At 45.0% G+C, this 11,348-nt stretch overlaps 2 protein-coding genes and 1 long non-coding RNA gene across 6 annotated transcripts; 1 reads left to right on the top strand and 2 right to left on the bottom strand.

Moving 5' to 3' along the window:
* Positions 1 to 706: 706 nt before the first annotated feature.
* Positions 707 to 3,141, bottom strand: LOC114842794 (zinc transporter ZIP1-like). 2 transcript variants are annotated; one of them, XM_029128670.3, is made up of 3 exons: positions 2,940 to 3,141; positions 2,056 to 2,186; positions 707 to 1,786 (listed from the first exon to the last, which is right to left on the bottom strand). In XM_029128670.3, the coding sequence occupies exons 1-3, from the start codon at positions 3,139 to 3,141 to the stop codon at positions 1,106 to 1,108; spliced, it is 1,014 nt and encodes a 337-aa protein (XP_028984503.1). In that variant the 3' UTR covers positions 707 to 1,105. The 2 variants fall into 2 exon arrangements, with proteins under 2 accessions (XP_028984503.1, XP_028984504.1); XM_029128671.3 differs by lacking the exon at positions 2,940 to 3,141 and adding an exon at positions 2,502 to 2,643.
* On the top strand, positions 1,693 to 6,270 carry LOC129603148 (uncharacterized). Of its 3 annotated transcripts, XR_008692816.1 has the most exons (4): positions 1,693 to 1,823; positions 1,991 to 3,151; positions 3,887 to 3,926; positions 4,635 to 6,270. It is a non-coding gene; the product is annotated as an uncharacterized LOC129603148 (long non-coding RNA). The 3 variants fall into 3 exon arrangements; XR_008692815.1 differs by lacking the exon at positions 3,887 to 3,926; XR_008692817.1 differs by having other exon boundaries at positions 1,991 to 3,926.
* Positions 6,271 to 6,274: 4 nt separating this feature from the next.
* On the bottom strand, positions 6,275 to 9,807 carry LOC114843166 (histidine N-acetyltransferase-like). The gene is made up of 4 exons (XM_029129434.3): positions 8,056 to 9,807; positions 7,659 to 7,778; positions 7,315 to 7,539; positions 6,275 to 7,248 (listed from the first exon to the last, which is right to left on the bottom strand). The coding sequence occupies exons 1-4, from the start codon at positions 8,119 to 8,121 to the stop codon at positions 6,709 to 6,711; spliced, it is 951 nt and encodes a 316-aa protein (XP_028985267.1). The 5' UTR covers positions 8,122 to 9,807; the 3' UTR covers positions 6,275 to 6,708.
* Between the last annotated feature and the right edge of the window lie 1,541 nt (positions 9,808 to 11,348).

Genomic DNA, 11,348 nt, shown 5'->3' with positions numbered 1-11,348 from the left:
TGCCGCTGTTTTGGTAACGTAAGACCAAAAAGCGTTTGTATGAAAATAATTTTCACTCCGTATATTAACGCTCTGAAGCATTTTTAAAATTGAATACATTTTTTAATCTAGTAGACAAAAAGACCACGTTAACATTAACAAGATGTCTATGTCAACAGGTTTATGTTACAATCCTCATAAAATGAGCTTTAGAAAAAAAGCGCGTTCATCTTTACTGTACGTCTTTAAAAACAATGGAGTGAGACATCTGTCTAACACAAACTAGCTTTTCCAAGTGGGAGAAAGCGACGGCGCGCCTCTTAGTGACGGAGCGCAGCTGCTGCATCTGGCCAACTTCCTGACTGAGCGGCAGTTTGGGCGGTTTCTGCAGGAGGAGTCGCGGTTAAAGGTCAGAGGGCTCCTTGTTGCTACAATGTGTAAACGGTCTTTCATTTACATAGTGTTCAATATCATCTGAATGCTGTCTGTTTTTTGTTTTACTGTTGAGTAATTCTGCAGCTTTGTTACATAGTTATTATTTTCTTGTTAGTTTTTGTTTTCTTGTAGTATTTTTTTAGCTGAGCTGAGACTTTCACAGGTAATATGGCTTTATTCAGACGCATCAGTGACCAGAGTTTCAGCTGGTGCTGGGAAAACTCAGGCCTGAGATGCATAATTTGCACAAAAGTAATAACATGCCTAGGAAAGAAGATAGAAGATGCATACAAATATTTACATTTTTTTATTTTAAAAATGTAAGGAATATCCAAAACTATTCTGTTGTATTCTCACTTTACAAAATATAATTATTCATAAATTTAACATGCTGAGTAAAATCTTTAAATTGCCTTTGGATCAAAGCCTTTGATGACATAATTACAAAAATACATCTGTCCACTTTCTAAACCCCATTGGTGTAAAAGCATTCCCAGACATTCACACTGAAAGTCTTCAGAGGTTTTTACTATCATGAAGTGAAATGAGGAAATTCAGAAATTTCCCAAATTATACCAACTCACATTCTCCTCTGTCAGCAGCTGTTTCCACAGCTCTACCCTTGAAATCCTGGAATGTTTCCTACACTGGAATCGGAGCAGCTTCAGGTCTCATTCCCAGGCAGACCTGGTTACAGCTTGATGAAGAGCACGGCCGTCACCACGGCGAAGCCCACCAGCAGCATTGCCACCTTGGCCATTCGGTTCCTGGGGGAACTGAGCTCGTGAGGCAGGATCTCCATGAAGGTGATGTAGATGAAGGTTCCCGCTGCCAGCCCCTGCAGGGTGCAGCGGGCCAGCTGGTGCTGGGGGGACGCCCTAGTCTCGGTGAGCCCGATGCCCAGGCTGATTCCCAGGGGAGACATGACAGCAAACAGCAGCAGGCAGCCGGCCACCGCAGAGCGTCGCAGCCGCCCCTGACACAGCCTAAAGGAGAGGCTGAAGGAGATGATGCTCTTGTGGATCATCAGTGCCAAGCAGATCTCCAGCACGTCCCTCCCCTCCTCCTGCAGGCCTATAGCCAAGCCCTCAAACACGGAGTGCAGAGCCAGAGAGAAGACCAGGATGAAAGCCCGCAAGGCCGACTGGGAGCTGAAGTCCACGTAGTTGTGGCCACCGTCCGGCTCGGGCGAGTGATGGTGAAGGTGGCGGCCGGTCCTGCTGGCGGCCTGGATGCTGGACTCCACCAGTAGAGCCCGACGCTCCTCCAAGTGTGAATAGGACTGGTCCTTGAAGGCCAGGATGACCTGTTCCAGGACTAGGACCAGGAAGAAGCCCATAGACACAATGAACTCGGGAAGAGGGAACTGGAGCTGTGAGGAGAGAAGATCGGAAAACTAAACACAACAGGTTTCCCAGCAGCAACGTTTCTGCTTTTGACCTTCATCCTAAAACTTTGACTCCTTCTCATTCTTGGCCTCAGCTCTGAAGGATTTGGCTGTCCTCTGACTAAATCATACCTTTATATTCCTGTTCCTATGTTTAAAAGGTTGATTCGCTGTCCTTTTATCTTGCAGCATTGTCAAAGTACATCAGAGAGGAAAGGAGAAACCCACCACTGTGTGTCTGAGTCCAAACTTACTGTGATGCCTGCACTGCTGAAGGCCTCGTTGATGCCCTGCAGGTAGTCTGGCAGCAGGTCCAACAGGCAGGTGGCCAAGAAAACTCCTCCAGCAAAGCAGCTGATGAGGCCAAGAAGCCTGTGGCGTAAATCTGTAAATCAGACAGAAACTCACAATGAAACCTAGCATAAAACCTGCTGAGCATCATGGGCAAACAGCTGCTTGGCGCTAGCCTTGTCACCAGCACACGGGGAGGGACCCAAACGCACGGCGCAGACAGGAAGTGGATTTATTAATGGCGTTGGCAGACAGGCAAAGGTCGGTACACAGGTTAGCAATACTTCACAGACAAGGAGTAGGCAAGAGTTAGTCTCCAAGCATGAATTATACACAGAGGCAGAGTCCAATTCAGTACCGACAGGGAGCAGGCAAGACAAGGTCAAACACGAAGCAAAAGTGGACTTACAAGGTGAGAAAGCTGGTGAGTCAAACAGGTAAATGATCAAGACCATCTGGCAAACAAGAGTGGTGAGTATTGGTGCTTAAATGCCGGAGAGTGATTACTGAACGGAAACAGCTGGTGGTGACGTGACAGACAAACACAGGTGAACCAAACAGGAACTTATCAAAATAAGACAGGAACCCCAAAACAGGCAAGATAATGGTGACAACAAAGCTGATGCATGACAAGCCTAAAGCTAGGTGTGTGGGTCAGACATAATAATAATAATAATAATAATAATAATAATAATAATAATAATAATAATAACAATAATAGAAACTTTATTCAAATTAGTTTCTGCATTTGACCGATCCCCTGGGGGAGCAGTGGGCACCCACACCGAGGTGCCCGAGGTGCAGGTGGGAGATCAAGCTACGTGCTCCTCGTGGTCTGCCTTCTCACCTGGGTTCAGGTTGCAGCGCCCCGTTCCCTGGGTGATGCACAGTGGAGTGAAGCCAAACAGCAGCGAGGAGGTCAGCAGGACCACTAGTGCTCCCAATTTGATCTCCAGGGCGGGGACATCAGCCGGGTTTACCTGCAGGACCAGACCTTCAACCCCAGGAGACAGGAGGGCGGAGGAGGACACTCGGACCCCGACAGCCATCTTTAATAAGGTTGGTGTGTGTCAAACAGGAAGGGGGGTGGTAGATGTCTTAAACGCCGGCCATGGATTCATACAGGAGGAGACGCCCAGGTGAGTCCAGAACTGATCTGTGTTCAAAGGGGATCCTGACACAAATATGATCCTATGCTGTAATAATATACTATAATATACCGTAATAATACACAATAACGTACTGTAGTAACACACAGTAAAGTACTGTAAGGATGCGCAGTAACATACTGTAATAATACACAGTAAAATACTGTAATAATAAACAGGAATCGATGGCAGTGTTGTGTATGTTTCTCTCACTGAAGCGCCCAGAATCATGATGTTCTGAATTATACTGCAGCCTCAGTGTCAGGATAGTTTCAGACTCGTCATTACCCAGTCAGATTCTGGCGAACCGAGCCATGATCCTAACATGAACTTTAAATGTAGTAGATTAAAACACGTGCGTTACTTCAGTAACTGTACTCAGTTTTAGAGCAGCTTTATTGTACAGCAATGACTGGATCAGAACTTTACCATAATGTTATCATCACTGTTCAGACACCACAAATTGGTGTCGGATTAACCGAACCGAAGGAACCTCTTAAAAGCGTGCGAACTTCAGTGAAACTTACGAAGCGACGTATCGGTGGCCCTGAATTTAAAGCTTCGGTATTATCGAGTTCATCCGTAGTAGAATCTGGTTCTGTTGGACTCGGGCGCTGTTGACCCACCGTTTGTTCTTCTCCCCTAGGGAAAAAAGCTCGATGTGGTTACATGTTGTCCGGGAAGCGGTGAGTCAGTTCCCATCAGCTGATTCCTGCTCAAACACCGCGCACCAGCACTGACCACTTCCGCTTTGTCACAATAAAAGCCGGTGAAATGTCGTGGTTTTTTTTTTGGAAAAGGATGTTAGTTGGAGGACGGCACGGCGGTACAGTGGGTAGCACTGTCACAGAGAAGGTCCTGGGTTCGATTCCTGGGCATGTTCTCCCCGTGTTTGCTTGGGTTCTCTCCGGGTTCTCCGGCCTCCTCCCACTGTCCAAAAACATGCATTAGGTTCATTGGTCACTCTAAATTGCCCATAGGTGTAAAGTAAGTGTGTGTGAAAGGTTGTCTGTCTGTGTGTTGCCCTGTGATGGACTGGCGACCTGTCCAGGGTGCAGCACCCTGCCTCTCTAGATAGCTGGGATGGGCTCCCGCACCCCTGCAACCCCATATGGGACTAAGCGGTATAAAATGGATGGATGGATGTTAGTTGGTTAGTGGTGACAGGTTGGTGTTTCAGGTCTGTAAATGCTACTGTGTCTTTAACAAACGCAAAGGCATCTGCTGGCACACAAACTAGGAGCAGTTGTAGTAGAAAGTAAGTGATACGAGACAAGCTTGTTCACTAAGTCCTGTCATGATGTTTTTGATCTTTCAAGTCACTGTCTAATCATATTACCTATAACAATATTACTCAATGCTTTTATTTTGATGGGCTGGTCCTACTGTTCCAGCCACGCTGTTGTCACTTGATGAAGCACCAACTGGAAGGGGAGGTTCAGCTGCTGAGCGAGTCCTGGAGAAATGCCTGCAGCGATTCATCACGTAGCAAAGAATGATCACGTCCTGCAGACAACGTCTGCTGCACAGTCACAGCTTCTGGTGACAGTGCTGAGCTTCGCAATGCGTGGATGCCTCTGGGGACTTTTTAGTGGATTTTAAGATCTGTTAAGAAGAAAGAAGAAAAACAAGAACAATACTGAAGCCTGAGTCTAAAATAGGCCCCAAAGCCCCACAGAGACCTTGAAGTCAAAAAGATATTCCCTTTACAAGAACTGAAGCCAACACATGATAAATGTTTATTTTCTTTAAATTGTACATAATTCTGATCCTGCTCTTGTTTTATAACTGTACTGCTGCTGCAACGTGGGAAATTTCCCCATTGTTATTATTTGGTGATTCGTATCATCTAACACTACATGATATGAACCACTGCTCTAATACTGAACTTGATGTCTATTCGTGCATAAACACTAGAAAAGTTCTTATCTGTAGAGCACATAAAGCTAAACAGACAAAAACACCTGCTCACATGTTCTGAAGTCATATTCCCTATAAATCTAATGGACTGTGACGAGACATAAAAGCCAGCAAGTGACTCGTGTGACACACGGTCCAGATAGAAGGAGTAAAACAAGCAGATATAGAGCAGATACGTGAAGGATGAGATGTGAAGCTAACAGGCCTCTGAGTTTATGAGCCAGAACAGGAAAGGTCACCCGAGGCAGACTGACTAAAGAACACAGACACAGATTAGGTTTATGTCCAACTGAAGAGCCTGAACATTTATGTAACAACAAACTACAAATCAGAAATGTGACCTCTACTCCACAGACAGAGGTGTGCATTGAACCTTTAGTTAAAAAAAGCAGTGGCCCAGGCTCATTTTACAGCAGGCAGCATTTTATTGTGTGAAACATGCTGATGTTGTGATATGTGAGCTTGTAAACTGAACCTTATCTTCTATTCATAAAAAAATCATCCTTCATTCATTCACAGACAGATTGTCATAAAAGATAAGATTCAATAAGCAATAAGGAAAAACTTTACTGATCTCCTTGGGGAAGTGCCTCTGACCCTTCCCCTGGGGAGCACTGGGCTGTCTCACATGGAGCTATAGTGTGAAGTATCTTGCTCAAGCACACACCTGGTGCCAGAGGTGCAGACTGAACCAGGGACTTTCTGATGCTCTACCTACTGAGCTACCAGGCCTGGGTTTCTATTCACAGCTAAAATGGTTCACACCTTAAAAACTTTAGCTCTACATAAAGAGCACCTGTACTGTAGCTGGTACTAGATTGAGAAGTCAGTAGGAAACACAGCAACTCAACGAGTCACACACATACAGCAGCCTCCCCTCTAGCCTTTGCCCTGGTCAGAAACACCCCTACATACAGTCATAAATAATTAACTAAACTTTAATTTGTAGTTTAAACTTTTATTAATAACGAACGCTTTGACCAAACAGCTACAGACGGAGCCTTAATACCAGATGTTATTTAACATCTGCCTGTATAAGCCTCTCAGCTGGGGATGGCCTACATCTACTCAGCTTCAGGAGCTGTAAGAAAAAACTACAGGAAACAGTCAGAGACCAATTTGATCAAATCACTTTTATTGGCAAGAAGTCAGACAAACGTGGAAGAATCTGGTGGTACAACTTAAAGAAATCATGATGTTGTAATTAAACATAAAGCTCTCATGTTTCACTGCAGACCACTTATCTCTGAGGTGGAAGCTGCATCTGACTTGAGTGATTTATTACAGTCATTATCACATAAAAATCCAAAGGTGACATTAATTATCACATGAAGAGAAACAAAAGGACAATAGGTGGAAAGTTTGAGTGCAACCATTAAATGCTGTAGCAAATCATTTGCCTTCTAATGTTGAGGTGTAAAAACAGCTTGGTGTATTACAGTCCAAACAAGAATCCTTAATCTGTTAAAACCTTTGGAACTGAACAGAGGAACATCTGACATCTGAGAGCCAGGACCTGGAACCTGCAAAAGATGCCAGTGATGCACCTCAGAGGTCCCTCTCCAGGATAACCTCCTCCCAGTAGTCCTTGAAGAAAGAGACGCCGGCATTGTTCTGACAGAACTGCCGCAGCCCAGACCAGACCTCAGGGTGCACAAAGGTGTGGAAGATCAGCAGACCTTGGAGTCTGGGCAGCAGCGACTCAAGCTGAGCCACAAACACAGCACAGGCCGAGGAAACGCTGTGGCTGAAGATGTTGATGTTGAAGTGCAGGGCATCGTGGCGGTAGGGGACAGGGTACGGCGTGGTGCACAGGCTGATGGCTGACGGCTCCAGCTCACGGTCCACTATCCACGTCAAGCGCCGGCGCCGCAGCACCTCCATGTTGGCCTCCATGGGCTTCAGAGGCTCCCAGTCGTTGATGATGGTTTTACTGGGCAGCAGGCTGAAAACCACGTGGTCGCTCAGGATCAGCGTCTCGGCCTGCTGCTGGCTCAGAGTCACCGTGTCGTGGCCGTGGAGCCTGGAGCCAAGTTCAGCAACAAACGCTTGGAGGTGTACGGCCTCACAGCGCAGAGACACGACGGCCTGCAGGGGGCGACACATCAGTACTGGAGCAAGGCCATCGCAGACTGGCTCAGCCCACTAACTCACCTCCTTAGCCACGAGTCTGTACTTGGCCAGTGTCTGAGGTGACGGCTGAACTGCTCGGCTCAGCCTCACAGCAGAGACTTGTGGGTAATGCTGGTGGATGTAGTCTGTGACGTGCTTCTGGAGGGCGTCAGCGATGCCGTGACCTCTTAAGTCCGGGACCACCCTGAGACCCTGAAATACAGCTGTCTGACCCCCATCTATGAGCAGAGCAGACTCCAGCGCCACCTGCAGGTCAACATGCATAGTTTTTCTTCTTGCTATACTGGTTTGAACAGGAACACATAGAAACTACAATATTTTATAGAAGCCAACAGGGTTTTCATGCCAGCATCTTCAGCTCCTACCACTCTGTTGTTCTTCCGAGCTATGAAAGTAACGCGTCCAGGCTCCTGCAGCCAGCGGTGGAAGTAAACCGGCATGTAGTCTAAGCCACCAAAGTCCAGGCTGGTGCAGATGTTCAGGACCTACATCATCAACAGCAAAAACATGAAGACATGGCTCTATGCTTGTAGAGACTTCATCTGGTCTGAGTAAGTTACAATAATGACAGTTTCACATTGGGCAGAGCAACAGCAGAGAGCAAAGGCCAATCAGACAGAGAGAGAGCACAACCGTATTTTTTATATTTTTTCAACACATTACATTTGTGATCCACCAGAACAACGCCAGCAGCAGATTATCGCAGGTCAAAGTATTCCTAACTGAAATTCACTTTTCTCATGAGCGGGTTTAGGAGTTGACCTGCTGGAAGTCCTGCTCCTGCGCCAGGCTGAACTCCAGACTTTGGGCTTCTCCTGCTGCAGACATCCTGTTAATGAGTTAGTGAGTCGGCGGGGCTTCTGTAAACGTCCCCTCACTTTACGTTGCTCCCTCTTCTGCTGTGAAGCTCTCTGAGGAGATTACGTCATTTTAGGAAACAGACCAACACAGTCACGTGACAATGAAAAAGTGTCCAATGTCCAGTCGAGGAGGTGTTTTAAACAGAGAAAGGAATAATTCACAGCTTGCAGCTGCTGAGCTCTCCTCCAACCTGGAGAGAGCAAACCACCTTTTTCTGGTCGAGAACCATGGCCTCAGATTTGGAGGAACTGATTCTCATCCCAGCCGCTTCACATTCAGCTGCAAACCGCACCAGCGCACGCTGGAGGTCCTGGCCTGATGAAGCCAACAGGACAACATCATCTGCAAAAAGCAGAGACGCTATCCTGTGGTCCCCAAACCAGACCCCCTCCGGCCCCTGGCTACGCCTAGAAATTCTGTCCATAAAAATAATGAATAGAACCGGTGACAAAGGGCAGCCCTGCCGAAGTCCAACATGCACTGGGAACAGGTCTGACTTATTGCTGCCAATGCGAACCAAGCTCCTGCTCCGGTTGTACAGAGACCGAACAGCCCTTAGCAAAGAGCCCTGGACTCCATACTCCAGGAGCACCCCCCACAGGATGTCACGAGGGACTCCAGGTTTGTTAATGTCACGCCACCCGAGGAGTAGTGGGAGGGCAGACAGGTTAGATTTACAGTGTGTTTATGCACAGGTGCAGCCATCAGCTGGCGTGTCTGCAGAGGTAGTGGAGCAGACCGGAGAGAGCGCAATCTGGTATTTGTTTGGTTGTTTTGCTTTGTAATTAGCAGCATTATTATGATGTGTGGCTCTATAATTTAACTGTTTTTTTTTTATTTCTTTCAGACGCCACTGCTGCTTTGTTTGTGTTGGTTTTGGGTTCGCTTTGGTTTTTGGGTTTTTTTCACCATGTGGTTTGTCCCACTGCTAATTTTAAAGACTGATACCTTACCCCTGTGTGGAAAACTCACAAATTAATTTTTATTTTTAATTAAAACTAAAAAATTAATTCTTCTGCGCAAAGAATGTGTGCGCCCCATAGTCCCATATTATCATCCTATCTTCAGCTTTTATTTAGTTAATGTTGCTGCCAGTTTCTTACTTCCAGTCCATATCACTCCACCTGTCTGTCATTAACAATCACGCCAGTATTTAACCACCAGTACTCACCTGTATCCTCTGCCAGATTGTCGTGATTTTTTCCGCATTCCAGCATTCGTTTGATTCCTAGCCTGATACCAGTTCTGTTTCCGAGCCCGACCTAGTCTTTGCCTTGTCCTTGTCTGTACCGTTGCCGAGCCTGTTCGTTGATGACTACTGCTTGTTTAACTGACGCCAACATGGCCTAGCCCTTGTCTGTCCTGTCACCGAGCCTGCATGTTACTGACCATCACCTGTCCACTGACGCCGAACTGCCTGATCCTCCGGTACCGTATTCCTGCCTCTCTGTTACCAACCCGTGCTTGTCTGACCGCCGTTATCAGCCTGTCCCTTGTCTGTAGATTGTGCCAGTGATCTCCAGTTATGGGGTGCCAAATGTAAAAGGAGCACCTATAACTAGTTTTCTCACATTTAACTAAATGACACAACATGTTTTCTCACATTTAGTTAAATGTGCAAAAGTCTAAATGTAAATGTTAAATGTTAAATGTAAATGTTAAATGTAAATGTAAATGTAAATGTAAATGTAAATGTAAATGTAAATGTAAATGTAAATGTAAATGTTAAATGCTAAATGCTAAATGTTAAATGTAAATGTATACAAATGTATACTCTATATGCATAGAGACTGTGTCTGCTCCCCGACCAACTAAACTATACAAGTCACACACAAATCAAAGAGGAGTGACTTATAAGAATTTAATAAATATCAGAACGGTTCCTTTTACAGAACAAAGTAACAGTAAGTTAATAAAGTGTGGTTTATTAAATATCAGATCTCTCTCATCTAAATCCTTTTTAATAAATGACTTGATAAGTGACCATCGCATAGATCTGTTCTGTCTCACTGAAACCTGGCTGCAGCAGGATGAATATGTTACTTTAAATGAGTCGACTCCAATGAGTCACATCAACTATCATGTTCCAAGAAGTACAGGTAGAGATGGAGGAGTAGCAGCAGTTTATAAATCAGATTTATTAATTACTCCTAAACCTAAACATAGTTATAACTCATTTGAGAGCCTCACTCTGAGCCTTTCTCACCCAGACTCTAAAACTCAGAAACCAGTTGTGTTTTGTATTGTTTACCGTCCTCCTGCTCCATGTTCGGAGTTCTTAACTGAATTCTCTAAATTCTTATCTGACTTAGTTCTTAGCACAGATAAAGTCATTGTAGTGGGAGACTTTAACATTCATGTAGATGTTGACAGCAACTGTCTCAGCACTTCTTTTAACTCCTTAATAGACACTATTGGTTTTATACAGCAGGTAAATGAACCCACTCATCGTTTTAACCACACCCTCGATCTTGTCCTGACATATGGGGTTAAAATTGATAATTTAATAGTTCTTCCCCAAAACCCTCTGTTATCTGACCATTTCTTATTAACTTTTAAATGTACCATAATTGACCTTGCAGCAGCTGGAAAGAAATTTTGCTATAGAAGATGTTTATCAGACAATGCTGTTGCCAGATTAAAGCAGATGATTCCATCATCTTTTGCCTCATTGTCTTGTAGCTACACAGAGAACAGTCACCTTAATCCTTATGAACAGGTTGATTGTCTTGTAAATGACATAACATTAGCTTCAGATTCTACTGTAAGGAACCTTGGTGTCATCTTAGACCAGGATCTCTCTTTCACATTGTATACTAAACAAATCTCCAGAACCGCCTACTCTCATCTTTGAAATATAACTAAAATTAGAAGCATCCTCTCTCAGAATGACGCAGAGAAATTGATTCATGCATTTGTTACCTCTAGGCCATCCTGCAGGATGTTCTAACAGCTCCTTAAAAAGCCTATAGCTTATTCAAAATGCAGCCAGAGTTCTGATGGGATCACATTTCTCCTACATTAGCTTCTCTGCACTGGCTGCCTGTAAAATGTAGGATAGAATTTAAAATTCTCCTAGTCACCTACAAAGTACTCAATGATAAAGCTCCTTCTTATCTTAAAGACCTCATACTGTAGTTCCTTATGCTCCCAGCAGAACACTTTGTTCTCAGAGCGCTGGGCTACTTGTGGTT

This window comes from Betta splendens, chromosome 16 (assembly GCF_900634795.4).
Source record: "Betta splendens chromosome 16, fBetSpl5.4, whole genome shotgun sequence".
Classification (NCBI taxonomy): Eukaryota; Metazoa; Chordata; class Actinopteri; order Anabantiformes; family Osphronemidae; genus Betta; species Betta splendens.
This window is presented reverse-complemented; position numbering and strand designations above follow the sequence as displayed.

Coding starts and splice junctions, on each gene's coding strand:
- LOC114843166 (XM_029129434.3), bottom strand. CDS start 8,121: ATGTCTGCAGCAGGAGAAGCCCAAAGTCTGGAGTTCAGCCTGGCGCAG. Junction 7,779..8,055: donor AGGAGCAGGACTTCCAGCAG/GTCAACTCCTAA, acceptor TTGATGATGTAG/GTCCTGAACATCTGCACCAG. Junction 7,540..7,658: donor CTCGGAAGAACAACAGAGTG/GTAGGAGCTGAA, acceptor GTTGACCTGCAG/GTGGCGCTGGAGTCTGCTCT.
- LOC114842794 (XM_029128670.3), bottom strand. CDS start 3,141: ATGGCTGTCGGGGTCCGAGTGTCCTCCTCCGCCCTCCTGTCTCCTGGG. Junction 2,187..2,939: donor GCGCTGCAACCTGAACCCAG/GTGAGAAGGCAG, acceptor TCTGATTTACAG/ATTTACGCCACAGGCTTCTT. Junction 1,787..2,055: donor TCAGCAGTGCAGGCATCACA/GTAAGTTTGGAC, acceptor CTCTCCTCACAG/CTCCAGTTCCCTCTTCCCGA.